Genomic DNA, 19591 nt, shown 5'->3' with positions numbered 1-19591 from the left:
AAAACCACAACTTGACCACTATGCACATGAACAATAAGCATAAAAATCTTGCAGTATGCAGATCTAGAGTTTTCCCGTCTATTTCCAAACTACCCCACTCCTCGCCTTCCATCATCAGTCAACATTTTCACATCTGAATCAGTCTTTTTATGTTTGCATTTTTTCTACTGCCCACATATTTTATTTTATTTTTCAATTTCTATTAAAAAGTCGAGTTCCATTACTCGTGAGGATAGGGAAGCAAGTGTGCGTTCACCTGACATGATAGATGCCGAAATGCCGAAAACAATGTCATATTTATGACATCATCGAAAAAATGACATCGTTCCATGACATTGTGTACAAAACTCCAATATTGATTTTTAAGCCCCAGGCCTGATGTGGACAGTTATGTTTTCGCTCTTTTCAGGGTGGTCAAAAAAGTACATATGAAGACTGATACATGGTGTATTAAGTGATAACAAGTACCAAGGGAGGATCATGAGTTTCACAATAGGCAGCATGTTAATACACCATCTGGAGCTGACTGTAAAGTGCAATACATTTATCCCAGTATTTTGGCTGGAGTTTTTCCGTGTTTCTGCAAATCTTATATGAATCACAGAATAAACACAGCTCCTGTCAGAGACATACATATTAACTGATGCACTTATGTGTTGATCAATACAGACTGCATGTACCTAGAGGCCAATCAATACCCTGTGTATAACCAGTGTGGGAGGCTCTCTGCCGTATTGACCCACCCAGGAGACGACGCAACAGGTTTATGAAACTCCACCACAGTCGCCAGTCACCAGAATCACAGCCAGATATTTGTGTGGAATCAGTAGTGAGGAAGCGAGTTGGGTTTTAAATCCACTCCAAAAGTATTCCAGTTATATCACGAATAAATGTCAGCTTAATGATGGATGATTATAATAAAAGTCGGAAGTGATGCAGGTCTAGGACGTATACTACTTTGGTAACACCCATAAGCACGAGTATGGTGCTGACTTAGAAACATAATCGCGGCGTATCGGGACTCGAAGCCACAATCAGTTTCAGGCGTGAACAAGGGCGCAACTCGGCACAGCAACTGATGTACCTTAAACTGAGTGGTCCACCCGTGCCCCCTGTGGAATAGGCTAGCTAACGGATCAGAATTTAAATAACGCTTACCTCAAAAGAATAACATACAACCATTTTCTTATGGTATTAATAATGCATTGAGCATAATCTGTAACAGATGCAAAAAGACAAAATTCCAAATTAAATCTAGTATTGGATGTATGGATTCCTGTCATCTGAGATGTAAGATTTTTACTCCCTATGGAATGGAGATGGGGGTATCTCTTACACATAAATGTTTAAGAGGTATTGCCATTTTAGTATGCATTTGATTGGTGTTTACTGAACTCTCGGCCCGTGAAGATCTTCAGCAACCCATGCTTGCCGTAAAAGGCGACTATGCTTGTCGTAAGAGGCGACTAACGGGATCGGGTGGTCAGACTCGCTGACTTGGTTGATGTATGTCATCGATCCCAATTGTGTGGATCGATGCTCATGTTGTCAATCACTGGATTATTTACAGACTGCCGTCATATAGCTGGAATATTGCTGAGTGCGGCATTAAACAACAAACAAACAACAAACTGAACTATCATGCAGTTTGTGGTGGGTTTGAACAAGAAGTAGTATTTAATGAGGTATCGGTTGTATTTACAAACTAGAATAAATTTTATCCTGATTAATATTGAAAACCCACAACTTTCAAATACGGATTATCAATCTTAAGTGAATATTGAAGCTCCTTCGCTTGGGACCTTATAGTATCGGATTGTATGGAGTTGCTTTTTGGGAGTCTTTTTGCTTCAAAGTTACTGTTAAATGGATCTAAACACACCTACAAATTGATAATTTTAAAACCAGTCTGAAATAATTTCTGATTTCTATAACAAATTCTTTTAAAACCAGTTTTAAGTGTTATTCCCCTTGTTACAAAGTATATGCCCATTTCTTTCTGCAAAGGAACTACTAAATAGAAAATCATAAAAATATAAGAATATTTCAACTATAAAATAACTGTTTATTGCTCTTATTCTTTCTGATCCACCCGCCCCCTATGATAAAGGAAAACTCATTCAAAGGAGAAAAATGTCAGTTTTTGTCTGAAGAAAATCTCATCTCAAGTTCATGAAATCACTTATACATTACATCACTGTTTATTCAGTATGCTGTGAAAAAATGTCTTTTCACATAAATCTTGAATAAAACTCTGCCCTTTCATAAATATGGAAAGTAAACTTCTCTTTGTTCGTTCAGCCATCAGCACAAGCTGGAATGCCCTGCTTAATCAAGCGTGAAGTTGTTATTCTTTACACCTTGCTCAGTCAAGCATGAGTTAGTGTGGTTTTATGCCACTGTCAACAACTTAATAGCCATATCACAACAGTTTAACATAATCAGGCAAATCAGTGGTAAGAACAAATGCATTGATCCATCTGTGTGTGTAGCACTGTCAGCCTCCTACACCACATCTCAAATATCTAGTTGTGTTTCTGGCAACCTGCGTGACAAATCATTTCACTTGTGACTCTGAATAGTTGATAATGTGTTGTCAAGAAAACTCATTAAAACAAACAACATGTATTCATTTTCTAGCTACTGACATACATTTGATAATGATTAGATTTTTGTACCTGCCTCCCCAGTAAACACCCCACCTCACATCATTTATGGTCACAAGTATCTACAAACTGCCCACAGAGGAAAACCAAATTGCCACATGTGGTCGTTTTTTTATTCCACTTGATAAAATACACCAGAAACATGCTGTACCAAACATACATGCTTCATGTGAACTCGATAGACACCATGAATAAAACTCCACATGTCCACAACTTATTTTGTACCAGGATCCTACATTACAGAACTAGTTTTATTTTTAGATTCAGATTAATTCATTTATTTACTCAAAACCACCCATGGTAGAACAAGAGAACAATATATAATTAACATTGGATAAATATACACAGAACAATTTAAGACATTGTATACATTGCATGTTTAAATTAACATCAGGGTGAAGGGTTTTAGGACTCATTGATAAGTACAGTGGTAAATTTACATATATTTCTTAGTGTTTAGTGCTGTTGTTGGAAAACAGCCAATTTATGGGTATTGGGGAGCTTATGATAATATTGGGGGATGTGTAGAGATCTATAGACAGCAAAGATTCACATTTAAATAGATAATGATATTCATCAGCTACTACAAGGGAGGTACATAGTTGGTTCTTCTCTCATGAGTTTTTTTCCATCTACTGGGAATCTATGATTACACGTTCTAAATTTTAATAGAGGGATAGATATGTAATCTAGCGCTGTGTGTGTATAACTTACCGTATTCAACGTAATAAGTGCCCCCTCTAATAAGCGCCCACGGCGACATTTGCTAAGATATTGGCTAGTGAACAATCCCAATTAGCACTCCTTCCGATTGATCAATGTACACAAGACTTATTTATTCGCATATAATACGCACTTGTGCGTTATATATGCACCCTTAATTATGGGCATTTAATTCTGGAAAAATAAATCTGTCGTACATAAACATTTCAGGCTGTCAGCATAAACCACAAAATTTATCTTTCAACTTTTTTTCACCCAAATAATATTCTAATAAGAGCCCCCTATTTCTAATTTTGAGAGCACCCTGGGCGCTTAGTACGTCGAAAACGGTAATAGTATAATGTAAGGCCCATATCACCTTTTTCAGCAGGTTACATAGCTCAAATATGTTTTTTACAATTTTAAAGAAACTTAAACAGCCGGATATTGCATTGTTTGCTTTTTATACATATATGAGATTTATTTTATCATGCAATATGTGACACGTAAATAGAATATTTTTCTTTCTTTTCTTATCAACCAAGTGAAATCTAAAGGCAGTCAAGCAGGACATTTATATATTGTAGGAACACAATAACTGCCAGTCATGTGCTATAATAACACAATGCACCACTATACTACACCATTACGCAGTGCTGTTGGCATGTTTGCCAGTGGTCTATAGTTATCTGACTCACAATATGTAAGCCCTAACAAACTGGAATTGCCCACACCTATTGCAACCATAACGGTTAAGACGATGTGCAGATCATTAATAACTGATTGGTGAAGTCAGTTCGGAGTAATTAATCGTTAATATTTTATCCCTTGCACTGACCATCTGCTGCCTAGCATTGAACAGCTCATCTGGTGAAGGGGGAGGTGTCGTTATACTGTATATCTCAAATCAGGAATTAATTTAATGGTATCAATAATTCTAGTATTAAGGCTTCGCTAATTCCTGTCTCTCTCTATTGATTGTTGTTTTACTTACTGCAATTGTGGGAAACTAGGCCATGTCTAGTTTACTGTTTACTGATATGTTGCAAATTATTTAGTTTGGAAAGATGTAAAATATATAAATGAATCTCTGCATATCAATGAAGAATTGTTGGTGTAGGTTGGTCTGTGGGGAAAATGTCATCTTGTTACAAGTACCTCTAGTTAGCTATGGCAGTGCATGGACGTCGCTATAGAAGTGCAATAATCTTGAATGTGAAGTTAAGCCCCATTTAACCTCATCTGCAGGTGTTTTCAGCTGCCCTGCGATCATTTTAACAATTTATTTATTGTCAGTTATTTATTGTTATTGACAGTTATTTATTGTCTAAATGTTAAAGTTGAATGGTTTTAATTTTTAACACATAAAAAACAGAAAGCCATTTAAACGTTTCCCTACTTACTTCTCTGAACAGCATATTAAGCCGACACAAGATCGATGTCCAGCAAAACAGATGACAGAGTAGTTTTCAGTACATAGCACTGCAAGGTAAACAGTGGGTGCAGACATGACAGTTTTCTGCAATCAACATCTGTGATTCAAATTACTTCCTGTCAAACGGTATTTTATCAAAACATGCATTATTACTATTATCATTATATTAAACTGGAATGGAAACAGCAATATCGTAGAAGAGCCTTCACATAAAGGAGAGTCTGTAGGGGGGGGGGGGGGGGGCATGTGTTAGGAGTGAGTGAGTATGGTTTTATACCACTTTTAGCAATATTCCAGCAACATGGGGCACCAGAAATGGGCTTCACGCATAGTACCCATAGTATAGGAATCGTCGCCGTCCCTCATTTGTCAATAGGCAGGACACTTAGTCAGTAATAATTTTATTCAGTCTGTAAGTTCTATGCGAATAGTTTATAAAATCTTTGGTCAGTAAATGCAGAAACATAATGTCTTATCTTCATTATTCTTTCGTTTTTTTCCAGAAAAATACAATAAGACACATTGAATACAATAAGACACATTGTTTAGACTTTTAATCTTTTCTGCCTCTACAATATCAAATAATGCCAGGTCAAATTCAGGATACACTCTGCACTCCATCTCAAATACATGCTTCCGTTTATACCCGTTCCCTTTCTTATTTCCACAGTATATTCCACACATCACATAAATTCGAATTCTTGCTCAGGTAGGTAAGTATTTTTATCACAAGGGAAGATAATAGGAGGGGGTGAAAATTGGGAAGAAGTTATGTCAGTGACTGTTTTGGTTTCAGGTTTGACCATGAGATTTAAGATCAACTATTTTCCAATCATAATTCATTTAAATGGATTCATATTTCCCTTCTCCCAGATGTGTCGGCTTTGCTTGGCATACAGGCCAGGGTATATTTAAAAAGTTTTGTGGTGTTGTATTTGTTGTTATTAACATTAATGGCGAGGGAAGATATTGCAAAGGAAACTTTAAACCTAAGATGTTTAACACTATTTAATTATTACTTGGAAATTGATTGTTTTTTCAAGCAAATGATACACATTTTCCCAGCACAAAAGAAAAAGATTTCTGAATCTTTTTCCTAAAATAATAAACACAACTGGAGAATACTAGAAACAAATGTTTTTCTGCTTTTTAAATTCTATTTTAACAGGTAAAATGAATTGCACTTTTTTAAGTAATTATCTGAAATCCACATTGTTGAAGTGGAACTATCCTTTTTTTTAAGCCCTTCGTGTAAGAAGTTTGGTTTTGTCTTAAGTTTCACTGAAACCCTTATGTCAGGTTAAAACAAACAAGAATCTTTAAAACTAACAGTTATTTAATCATTTATCCTGAATGCTTATATTACAGGGCTTGATTTAAGGAGCTTGATTTAACTTGCACCAGGTGCATGTTGACATTAAAATCAAGTTGCACTAAAGAAATCCAGGTTGCACCCAGGTTGAAACATAGGCCTGTCTGGTGCCAGTGTCACATAAGTTAATGATGCATTGCTGTAAAACGTAATAGGAACATGTGCACATGATCATATAAACAAGTACCCACAGTTTGATGACGTCAAGCCTAAGGCAGTATGACAAATTACATGTAACAAATGGATTAGTGATGTAGTATGGTATAAAGTTAACTTTAAGAGGTACTGTGAGAGTTAAAGATAGAATTTGTGTAGACACGTAAGGGTTAACCAGACACAAATTTGTAATATTTTGACATGCACTTTGTGCATGTAGACATAAATATTAGGTTGCATTTTTCAAAGATAGGTTGCTCTTGTATATGTTTTATGTAGCTAAATCAAGCCCTGTATTATCAATGCAAATGTTGTATATGTTTTTTAGTGGCCAGTACCTATATATTCCCTTCCTATACATAAATATTGGCATAAAAAAACAAAAGAATAAACAAGTATTATTGATCTGACTTTTGAAATAGTAAACAAAAGCTGTACACAGTTTGTCAAACATAAACAATCAATTAAATCCATACACACTGTAGGTATTAGTCACTGGCTAGAGGATGGTGTCACCATAAAATGAGTGAGTGAGGGGACACAAATATCGTGCTTCACAGAGAGTACCCATTGTACAACAGGAACCAGATCCTAACACACCTGCAGTGCAAAGTTTAGACTGCAAATGGAAAACAGACCAGGAGCAATGTACTTCTTTAAAAAACTAACGAAGCGACCCCATTTATCCAAAACTAATGGCCCTCTAAGGTTCTATGTACAGTAACATTTCTTACCCATCAACTGTATTGGCCATCCAGAACCACACGGTCAAGGTGAACGCACCGTTCAGCCCAACATCGGGACTTGTCGAAGGGAAGAGGTAACAGTTGTCTCCAGTCTGACTGATGAACCGGGAAAAATCAGCTGAACCACTCGTGGGTCGTTTGTTGACCATATCCAGGGAAACACAGGCTCCGAATCCAGGACTCAGAGCATCGGAAACTAGATCCACTGGGTTGGGTAATGAATATCTCCCTGGGCACGTTTGAACACAGAAGTTCTGTAAGCAAGTACCCACAGATGTCGCAATAGTTGAACTTCGGCAATAGGCATTTCTAACCGGTACTCCACAAGTGCTGTCAGACGGACTGGTAGAAATGGGCTTGTCTTTAGCGGCGTTAAAAAGCGGCGGGAATTGTCTTAGTTGAGGGTTCTGGCCAACACATGCCAACACAAAGTTGACCAAAATAAAAGTTTTGATTGACACAAACTTGTTTAAAGAACACGTAATGTATGATCTCCTATGATCAGTGTTCGTGAAAGTCCACCAATTGTCTGTAATTGTCCCCGTCATTGTTCTACAGATCTGAAGGCATTTCCCTTTCGGTGCCCGTTTCCTTCCTTTCCTCCTTCGGACTGTCACGCAATGCGCACTGGTTTGATGTTCACTTGATCAGAGTTGCATCGATCCCGGGACGTTGGAGTCCAGGTGTTGCGGGCGTATTGATGAGACAGTGCAGGATGGCCAGCAGCCACGCGTACCAGCCAGTTTCCGGCCACGCTCCATAGCATCGCTAGTTGCAGAACTTTGTAACGCGATCCATTATTTGGTATTGTGGTTCACAATGATGATCGTGTATTGAATGATTTCGACTGAAGAGTTATCCAGGTGTACGAATCACAACGTGTAGCTGATTTGTGAATATAGTTCTCACCACCTGTTGGTCTCTGAAACACACAGAAGGAATTTAATGTTCTTTGTATGCAGCAGTAAGTTGGAATGGTAGCAGCCTCAGACTTGGGACAAATATACCACTCAAAATAATTTAGAAAACACCGATTTTTTATGTGACTATCTTAAAATTGTCATGGCCATGACTGATTAAATATATTCAAATTTAAAAATCGGGCGTTCTTTAAAGTGTTTTGAAACATATCCCTAGGTATTGCCAGTTAGCGTAATCTCTGTTGAAGATTTCGGGGTATTAACAATTTTCACGGTTTTATTGTATACAATGTAGATGTATTGGTATTATTATGCTTTGGTGGTACATGGGGAATTGTTTGGTCTCTAAACTCAAAAATTTATTTTTGAAATGATTATGAGAAAAATGGCAATGAAATTCGTGTGAAGGGTGTATTCTCGCGATGCATTACAACAAATAAGGGAAAACACATCTTCGTGTCATAAACATTATGTTGCTTGGGTAGAAGATTTTCACAGAATGTCTGCACAATGTTAAGATTTTTGTTTTTTATGACAGACTAGCTGTACTGCTACATCAACGTAGAAGGGTAAGTCCTATGTAGCTACTCGAATATGTCTGCCTTGACATTGTATATGATGTTTGTGGTTCTCTCTCCACAACGTAAAAGTGATGGAATGTGTTGTTTATTTAGTTTGTTGAAATCTATGGAGGGTATAGAGTATAAAGTACCTGGAGCCCCCATGGATCCGCCTATCCGTCATACATATTGGGAACATTCCAAAAGCCGGTAAACGATTATGGGCGCGCGTCTTTTAAAGATGGTACATTTGACACACCGAGCCAAACCGTGACGGACAGATGGCGCCTATCGACACCCAACGTGAGAGGGCGACAGGCGGCGTGTGGCAGGTCGAGGTTAAATGACAACGTATGATATACGGGTATATGACATTCGAAATTGGATGTCGAGGCAGAATGACAAGGTACATATTCCAGAGGCAAGGGAGTTAACTCCTATGGTGTTTTATGATCAGTTAACTCCCTTGCCTTTGGAAAGATGGACAATGAAAGATACAGAGGTATATGACTTGCCGAGATCACATTGCAATGAATGTCATATAGGAATGTGACATGTGAGATTATATTAAACTGAAAGACAGATAAGTGTGTGTAACATGTCGACACAGTACGTATGAGTGAGTGAGTGTGTTGGGTTGATGCCACTTTTAATAGTGTTTTAGCTATATTATGGCGCCTTATGTGAGAGGAAGTGTTGCAGGTCTATGACCATTCGTGACCAATATGTCCCATCCCGGGACAGTAGGTTACAGAAACATGCGAGTGGTGACGAATGGTCTGAAATGTTCACCGTTTTGGTGAAACCAACGAGCACGGATGTGTTGCTGACAAATCTAGCAACATAATCGGGGCGAACTGGGAACACATGTTTCTGGCATTAAAGATGATATACAGGTATGTGACATGTCGTGACTGTAAGGCAATGAACGATATATAGTTTTGTAACATGTCGTGACTGCAAGGCAATGAATGATATATAGTTTTGTGACATGTCGTGACTGTAAGGCAATGAATGATATATAGTTTTGTAACATGTCGTGACTGCAAGGCAATGGATGATATATAGTTTTGTGACATGTCGTGACTAAGGCAATGAACGATATATAGTTTTGTAACATGTTGTGACTGCAAGGCAATGGATGATATATAGTTTTGTGACATGTCATGACTGTATTGCAATGAATGATATATAGTTTTGTAACATGTCGTGACTGTAAGGCAATGAATGATATATAGTTTTGTGACATGTCATGACTGTATGGCAATGAATGATATATAGTTTTGTAACATGTCGTGACTAAGGCAATGAACGATATATAGTTTTGTAACATGTCGTGACTGTAAGGCAATGAATGATATATAGTTTTGTGACATGTCATGACTGTATGGCAATGAATGATATATAGTTTTGTAACATGTCGTGACTGTAAGGCAATGAATGATATATAGTTTTGTGACATGTCGTGACTGTCAAGCAATGAATGATATATAGTTTTGTAACATGTCGTGACTGTAAGGCAATGAATGATATATAGTTTTGTGACATGTCGTGACTGTAAGGCAATGAACGATATATAGTTTTGAAACATGTCGTGACTGTAAGGCAATGAATGATTTATAGTTTTGTAACATGTCGTGACTGTAAGGCAATGAACGATATATAGTTTTGTAACATGTCGTGACTGTCAAGCAATGAATGATATATAGTTTTGTAACATGTCGTGACTGTAAGGCAATGAATGATATATAGTTTTGTGACATGTCATTACTGTATTGCAATGAATGATATATAGTTTTGTAACATGTCGTGACTGTAAGGCAATGAATGATATATAGTTTTGTGACATGTCATGACTGTATGGCAATGAATGATATATAGTTTTGTAACATGTCGTGACTGTAAGGCAATGATCATGAATGATATATAGTTTTGTGACATGTCGTGACTGTAAGGCAATGAACGATATATAGTTTTGTGACATGTCGTGACTGTAAGGCAATGAATGATATATAGTTTTGTGACATGTCGTGACTGTAAGGCAATGAACGATATATAGTTTTGTAACATGTCGTGACTGTAAGGCAATGAATGATTTATAGTTTTGTAACATGTCGTGACTGTAAGGCAATGAATGATATATAGTTTTGTAACATGTCGTGACTGTCAAGCAATGAATGATATATAGTTTTGTAACATGTCGTGACAGTAAGGCAATGAATGATATATAGTTTTGTGACATGTCGTGACTGTAAGGCAATGAATGATATATAGTTTTGTGACATGTCATGACTGCAAGGCAATGAATGATATATAGTTTTGTGACATGTCGTGACTGTAAGGCAATGAACGATATATAGTTTTGTGACATGTCGTGACTGCAAGGCAATAAATGATATATAGATATATATATGATACATGTCGTTACTATAAGGCAATGAATGATATATAGTTTTGTGACATGTCGTGACTAAGGCAATAACGATATACGAGATTGTGACATATCCAGATTGGATGGCGCTATGTGACAAACGGTATAATTGACATGTATGACATCCGACGAAATGGACATCATTATCGCTTTATAAGTGGTATATGATATTTTTTGTCGTTTCACGCCACATTCAGCGCTATTCCAGCTACACGACGGCTGGCTGTAAGTAATCGTAACTGGACCAAACAGTCCAGTGATTGACATCATGATCATCACACGACGCAAATGAGATACGATGACATTCAATCAGCCAGGTCACCGAGCTTGACCATCCGAGCCAGTTAGTCCTCCTACGACAAGCATAGGTTGCGGGGGACCTATTTTCTCACCCAGATTCCCCACGGATTTCAACAACATATATGTGGGGGACGAAAACTGAACGGGAAACATCAATCATATTATAAACAGGGGATGAAAGGTAACCACAGAGTGATATCTGAACAAGACGATACCTGACTATCATTCTCCTCAGTGCATGACACGGGTGTCTACAACCTCCATACACTCGTTCCCTCACCGGCAGGCGACACGCGTGATGATCACTTCTCGCTCCACTCACTGCGGGTACTGATGCAGGAATGTACACCGGTCGCGATGGATGTAGAAAGTCAGGTGAATGTCATCCTGATGATTTTTTAACACCTACCCCAACTTCGCAGAGTATGTTCCCACCGTCTCTCTTACAGAATGTTTATTCCCACTGTCTATGTCAGAGACGTATGCATTACATAGCCACAATAAAGAGAAAACTTGAATGACATTAAGTAGGACATGAACCCCCAGCATGCTATCATATACACTTGTAACTGTTCACACTCGAACGCGTGTGAATGAAAGCTTATGTTAATATATGCGGAGTAGTAGGAAAAGGTTTGGCGACTAAAGGATCGCAAAACGAGTTACCTCCCTTGTTGTTGTCTTTAACGATGCACTGACGTAGCCCAAATACAACAGACAAGGTACATTATCTCAGATATAAAGGTGCGTGAAAGATTACCATAAATAAGTCGACCCATGCCAGCATGCGTCAGATAGAAGAATGATTCAATTTTATATCTATAAGAACTATTGCTAAATATTTTCTGTAGGCGGTCCTCATATCGACGGGCCAAACAACGTCCGTTCTGATTCGTATTGAGAAATATGGCGGGGAACTTCACGTTCAGGACCCCCGTACCACCAGATGACAGAAAGTTAAAAAACAGATCAATCATTGAAGAATCTTAAAGTAATAAAAGTTTGCGAAGAACTACAAACTGTCTCACAGCATTCATTTTGAAAGAGGTGACGACCCTCTCTGAAAAGACACTTAATGAATGGGTGAGTGAGTGATCCGGTGAGTGAGTGAGTGTACTTTGTGCCCACGAAAGGATTAACGATTGGGTGAGCTAACAACCCCTTAAATGGTTCAAAATCTTCGTCGATCCTCGTAAAAAATAGAAAGTGAATAATATCTTATTAACGATCGCCAGGACATCTGTGCCTCCTTCCGAGTGAGAAGGAAATTAAGAGACACTCTGCAGGAGGTGAACGTAATGTTTCCTGGTCGTTGTTGTACACAACTTTGATGAATATACTTTCTGATCATCAGATATATGGCGGAATATCATATTAGCACAGTGTGGCACGTACAAGCTTTTGTTGAGAATCTTGTTGCCTTAGATTTATTTGTACTGTTAGAAATATCGTTATGTGGTTTCGTTGTTTCTTTTATAAGGCTTTGCTACCTTGTCTAACTTTCCATTGTTACTCAACCCTTACTACCCCATATCTTATGTCAAGACCCCTACTCAGTCGTCGAAGGAGCCGCAATTCGCTGTGCAGAGTTGCGTCCCTTGGGCTCATCAGAAACAAGCTCCTTCCCAGCGCGTGAAACGGGCTATCGCTGTGAGGAGATTGCATCAGAAACCGTGGGTTTGAATCCCGGTTATGTTTCTAGGTTTGTCATCACCATATCCACTCGTTAGTTTTACCAACGTGGTAAACTTCTAAGATCTGGATCTCTTTGGGCTTTACTCCCACATTGGGCTGACACAGACCGCGATCATATAGCTGGAATATTTGCTGAGTGTGGCGTTAAACAACAAACAAACCAACAAACAAAAGTGATATACCCAACTCTCTGTCTCTCTTCACTGTTATGTGCTTAAGCCGCACTTAAATGCGAATGAACAATTGTAATATTAATGTTAAACGGGAACCGCTGTCAACGTATCCCAATTGCGTGGATCGATGCTCATGATGTCAATCACTGGATTGTCTGGTGCAGACTCGATTATTTACAGACCGCCGTCATACAGCTTGAATATTGCCGAGTGCGGTGTTCAACAACAAAGCAACACAACAGCGCTCATTGTTGTGTTGGTTATGTCAGTGCATGCATACCATTCATCGTGTATTTATTGGTGTGTCTTCCCACGAAGACCTCGTTCCCTGTAAACAGCACGGCGTCAATATAATCAAGAGCTGAAATTATAGAGGACCCATACAAAGCGTCAATACCCAAAGCGTATAACCACTTACAGGAGCAAATATCATCCACATCTAAATCCCCATTCATGAATACAGTTATGGGACTCAGCTATAACGGCATCGCCATAACCTTTCAAAATTCAAGGCTTAGGCAATACCTACGCTGACGAAGAATCTGGCTCAAACCGATATCCCGGCACGATTGTTATATCTGATTTCACTGCAAACATCTGAAGCAATGTGTGGTAAACGTCGCAAAGAGACACCTGTTAATGTTATCCACCCCGACACTTAACGCTGCTTAGCGTTGTCCACAGGTGTGTACTCGAAACGTGTGATCATGTCACTTAGAGACAAAGGGACATAGCACCAGCCCTGTCTCTGTCAATGGAATCATGTGGCAGTGGTAAGACACGGGTATGTCAAATATTTAACTTTCTCAGTGTATACCGCCGTGCATGCGATAGTTAATAACCAAAACTATGTGGACGGAATGATAGTCTGTGGCATATTGTCACCAACCGATGTACGTATGGGTTTGTGTGTACATAATTTGTTTTGGCTGATTTGACAGTGTGTGCATGTACACACGCCATGACGTAGTGGGTATAGACTACAGCATGGTAACTCTTTGGTGACTTATAAACAATGATGAGGCATCGAGACCAGTCCCTCCTGTGGGAGAAACACATGTCTTTACTGTGTGAACAAAACGAGTGACATCAGAGTGGACGGGAGTCATGCAGTTTACAGTAAGATAAGACCGAGCCCGACACCTTGCAGAATGGCCAACACACTGACGGCCTACACGGCCAACAAGAAGATAGCAGAGCAGCTGCGAGAGGAAGAAAGAAAGCTGGATCTACAACGCTTGAAGATGGTGTCCAGGATAAGCAGGGAGAAGACCGAGCTGTTTGATACTCTCGTGAGTCTCAATGTACGCACGCCTCATCATGAGACCAAGTCTACAGACTTCGAGCGGGTCCAGCTGGCACAGGTGGAGCTAGATTCCCAGGGAGGCCTATCCCGGTCCTTGAGTCTGCATCAGAGGAAACGTTTGTGGCAGAGGCGGGTGACCCCGGTTATTGAGCTGACGGGGTCTGAGGTGTACTTTCAACTGCAGGAAGACGCTGACACGCGGCGAAAGCTGGAGACGGACGCCAGGACGAGCACCCTCCTTCACAAATCAAGGAACATTGCCCGCTGTTTGGAGGCCCTGAGTGTTGTTGAGGACAGGATTGGGCCTACGCTGACTCGGTCGCAAACCTTCACAGGAGAGGAGAAACCCTTGCCGTCCATCCCATATCAAAGAGCTAGCACTTCCATTGAAACATTGAAGGGCAGCTCCGGGGTTCAGGGTGTATTGTCAACAGGTGCGTGGTGTAGGAAGTCTGGTATTGTGGAAGATAACGGATCTGATATATCTACAATCAGAGGAGTTGATACGTCTGGTAGAAAACTCGGGGACGGCCATCTTGGAACTAACCCGCGGAAAGGAATGACTGTTTCGGTGAAGGAGCATGAACGCTCAGCCTCCGAGCCTGGCAGGAGAAAACAGGAAGAGGAATTGCAGGATAATCCCATTCATTCCTTTAAAAATCTCGTGTATTTCAATTTGTGGTGCATGCGGACGAAGACTGAAAAGTCCACCCAATGTCAAAAGCGAACTGTTAAAGCTCGTCAGTCATTGCTGAAAAACTACGTACCTATCCGAGGTGTGCCGAATGTGAGACGTGGACAGATACATAGTCCGAGTCGTTACACCCTGAGACGACAAGCCAGGCACTTCTGAGAAAACACGATGTAACCCTTGATGTGCCGATTGTCAGGCATGAACGGAATTGTATTCATGCGAGATTAATAATTTTTTATTCATTTTGATGTGAAACAATGGACGTGTTTGAAAAGCCAGAAGACCAAGAGCATGTGTTCCCATACGATATATTGGAAATGTATTGTATTTGTTGAGATGCCATTGTTTGTCTCTGGATCCGCCACTGGTACCAGCCTTGTCATCTGTACACACTCTTCCCAACAACCAGCGATGTCCCGCTGGTTTTACGAGACCAGTGCTCAGGTAGATACAGACTGGCTCAATGGGGCTATCCGTCATTTATCTGCCACATTGAAACTCACTACATGTACACTGGCTGTTATGAATGGTCCAATAAACGAATTATTAATATTGTAAAATGTTGTGCGCAATTGTCAGTACTATAGTGTCAAATGAAAGTAAAACATGATCTGTTTGTTTGTTTGTTGTATACCGCCGCACTCAGCAGTATATCAGCTATATGGCGGTCTAAATAATCGAATCCGGATCAGACAATCCACCGATTGACATCATGAGCATCGGTCTACGCAATTGGATTTGGATACGATGACATGCATCAACCAAGTCAGCGAGCCTGACCACCCGATCCCGTTAGTCGCCTCTTACGACAAGCATAGTCGCCTCTTACAGCAAGTATGGGTTGCTGAAGACCTATTCTACCCCGGATCTTCAAGGGTCCAGTAAAACATGAACGTTGCAGGGATGTATTAACATGAACTTATTCCCTTTTACCGACTTCAAATAGTTTTCCACGGTAATCCAACACGTATGACCCGAGCAACGTTGGAGATGGTGACACGCTGGGTGTCAAAAGTAAACCAACGTGTAAGCATATTTCTGATAATTATAGGAATATATAACTTTTAAAGAACTCTCTTCGGGTCGTTAATATACCTCGTCCTATGATACATGAAATTGTAGTATGGGGTAACAAAATAATAATCATAATATTTGGTTGTATTCTGTTATTGCTGTTGTGTGTTCACCGTCTGTGTATTCTGTTATTGCTGTTGTGTGTTCACCGTCTGTGTATTCTGTTATTGCTGTTGTGTGTTCACCGCCTGTGTATTCTGTTATTGCTGTTGTGTGTTCACCGTCTGTGTATTCTGTTATTGCTGTTGTGTGTTCACCGTCTGTGTATTCTGATATTGCTGTTATGTGTTCACCGTCTGTGTATTCTGTTATTGCTGTTGTGTGTTCACCGTCTGTGTATTCTGTTATTGCTGTTGTGTGTTCACCGTCTGTGTATTCTGTTATTGCTGTTGTGTGTTCACCGTCTGTGTATTCTGTTATTGCTGTTGTGTGTTCACCATCAGTGTATTCTGTTATTGCTGTTGTGTGTTCACCGTCTGTGTATTCTGTTATTGCTGTTGTGTGTTCACCGTCTGTGTATTCTGTTATTGCTGTTGTGTGTTCACCCTCTGTGTATTCTGTTATTGCTGTTGTGTGCTCACCGTCTGTGTATTCTGTTATTGCTGTTGTGTGTTCACCGTCTGTGTATTCTGTTATGCTGTTGTGTGTTCACCGTCTGTGTATTCTGTTATTGCTGTTGTGTGTTCACCGTCTGTGTTTTCTGTTAATGATCTATGTTGTAACGGGTTTACGGTCCGTGTATCCTGTTATTGCTGTAGGTGATTGCATGTAGGGAAGGTTACTGTATACTAACGGCTTGTGAGGGACCTTGTTTGAGACATATTTATTACTCAAAATGTTTGAAGCTGGATTGGCAAACAAATAAACTCATATAAATACCTCTCGAGATGCCATTCAATGTCATCAATCATTATGCACAGTCAAGTGTAAATACTAATGTAATTAGTGTGTGTAAAATAGTTTCAGAGTAAGGGACATTGCTGTTTGATAACGGCTTGTCAGCTGTAGAAAATGTTACGGTAAGATAATGGTTATTAAGGGACATTTAAGTGTAATAACCGTCTCTCATCTGTGGAAGAGGTTACGCTAGGATAATTTTTTTAGAGGTGTTAAAATGTGATAACGGACTGTCATCTGTAGACATTTTTACAGTTACTGTATAATAGTGATCATTACGTGACGTTACAGTGTGAGAACGGTCTCTCGTCTGTAGAAGATGTTACAGTATGATAATGGTTATTAAGGGACATCACAATGTAATTACGTCTTGTTACAGATCGAAAAGGTTACAATATGATAACGGTGATTAAGGGACGATACAGTGTAATAACGATCTGTCACCCGTAGAAAAGGTTACAGTATGATAACGGTGATTATGGGACGAGACAGTGTAATGAGCGTCTGTCACCCGTAGAAAAGGTTACAGTATGATAACGGTGATTACGGGACGATACAGTGTAATAACGGCCTGTCACCCGTAGAAAAGGTTACAGTATGATAACGGTGATTACGGGACGATACAGTGTAATAACGGTCTTTCATCTGTAGAAAAGGATACAGTATGGTAACGGTTATTAAGGGATTATTACTATTGTATTGAAGTGACTGTGTGCACTGTTTTAGTGGTTTTATTGAGTAGACTGTACACTGCTTTAGAAAAGGTCACCATCTGAGAATGGTTAGAAAGGGTCGTTACAGTCCGAGAACGGTCTGCGTCACATCCTGGACATGTTACAGTCCGAGAACGGTCTGCGTCACATGCTGGACATGTTACAGTCCGAGAACGGTCTGCGTCACATGCAGGACATGTTACAGTCCGAGAACGGTCTGCGTCACATGCTGGACATGTAACAGTCCGAGTACAGTCTGCGTCACATGCAGGACGTGTTACAGTCCGAGAACGGTCTGCGTCACATGCTGGACATGTTACAGTCCGAGAACGGTTTGCGTCACATGCTGGACGTTACAGTCCGAGAACGGTCTGCGTCACATGCTGGACATGTAACAGTCCGAGTACAGTCTGCGTCACATGCAGGACGTGTTACAGTCCGAGAACGGCCTGCGTCACATGCTGGACATGTAACAGTCCGAGAACGGTTTGCGTCACATGCTGGACATGTTACAGTCCGAGAACGGTCTGCGTCACATGCAGGACATGTTACAGTCCGAGAACGGTCTGCGTCACATGCTGGACATGTAACAGTCCGAGAACGGTCTGCGTCACATGCTGGACATGTAACAGTCCGAGAACGGTCTGCGACACATGCTGGACATGTTACAGTCCGAGAACGGTCTGCGTCACATTCAGGACATGTTACAGTCCGAGAACGGTCTGCGTCACATGCAGGACATGTTACAGTCCGAGTACAGTCTGCGTCACATGCTGGACATGTTACAGTCCGACAACGGTCTGTGTCACATGCAGGACATGTTACAGTCCGAGAACGGTTATTAAGGGGCGTCGGACAAGTTAAGTCTCCGCATGGTTTGTGTCGCCGGTAGTTCAGGAGACAGTATGAGAACTTATCCTCGCCTTGGGGTTGGTTTTGTCGTCAACAATCCAGGTCACAATAAGGCTATGCAAAACGATTAACATGATTCTGATTTATAGAATCATATCCGATTACAAAAGAAATTGTTATGGGGATCATCACACAAAGTAGCAGTTGTTCTGATTCAAGGTGTGTTTTACGAATAATCCTGAATCACCGATAAGAAGATAGACCTCGCTCATAAATTTCAGTACATAACGTTACATGTACTCGTTAATGCCGTTGTTTAAGTAGATGTACACCTGCTGCGTGCGTCGGTACGTACCTGTACGGTTTATTCTGAAACATACTTAACTGCCGGGCATAAGAAAGTATACACTTGAAAATTGGATAAGACTAAAAAATTACAAACTTTATCAAAACGTTACTATACTGAAAACAGTCGCCAAAACACAGTATACTTAAGGCCCAAAACAACGATACCCTTATCAAATACATCACCATCGAATAACCATTTGTGGTTTGTTTCTTTTTTAGCCACCCTCGTTTCGTTTGCCCGTCAGTATAGTTTTCGTTTTCGTTTGCCTATACGATATCCGTAGCGGCACTCAGAAATATTCCAGCTATATGACGACGGTCTGTAAATAATCGGGTCTGGACCTGATAATCCAGTGATTGACATCATGAGCATCGATCCACGCAACTGGGATACGATGACATGCATCAACAAGTCAGCGAGCCTGACCGATCCCGTCAGTCATCTCTTACGACAAGCATAATCGCCATTTACGACAAGCATGGGTTGCTGAAAACTTATTCTAACCCGGATCTTCACGGGTCACATTCAATATTGTGAGCAATAATCCGCG

General features: G+C 40.1%; 1 protein-coding gene across 1 annotated transcript in view; it reads right to left on the bottom strand.

Annotated features, from left to right (window-relative positions):
• Positions 1-11576, bottom strand: part of LOC139441966 (usherin-like) — a 114831-nt gene extending 103255 nt beyond the window's left edge. Inside the window, exons 1-2 of the mRNA XM_071222710.1 lie at positions 11504-11576; positions 7066-7999 (exon numbers count right to left, since the gene is read on the bottom strand). Coding sequence (XP_071078811.1) covers positions 7066-7625 — 560 coding nt within the window. The 5' untranslated portion in view covers positions 7626-7999; positions 11504-11576. The remainder of the gene's footprint in view (positions 1-7065; positions 8000-11503) is intronic.
• Positions 11577-19591: the final 8015 nt, after the last annotated feature.

Source organism: Haliotis cracherodii, unplaced genomic scaffold, assembly GCF_022045235.1.
Source record: "Haliotis cracherodii isolate W230 unplaced genomic scaffold, xgHalCrac1.p SCAF_5, whole genome shotgun sequence".
Classification (NCBI taxonomy): Eukaryota; Metazoa; Mollusca; class Gastropoda; order Lepetellida; family Haliotidae; genus Haliotis; species Haliotis cracherodii.
This window is presented reverse-complemented; position numbering and strand designations above follow the sequence as displayed.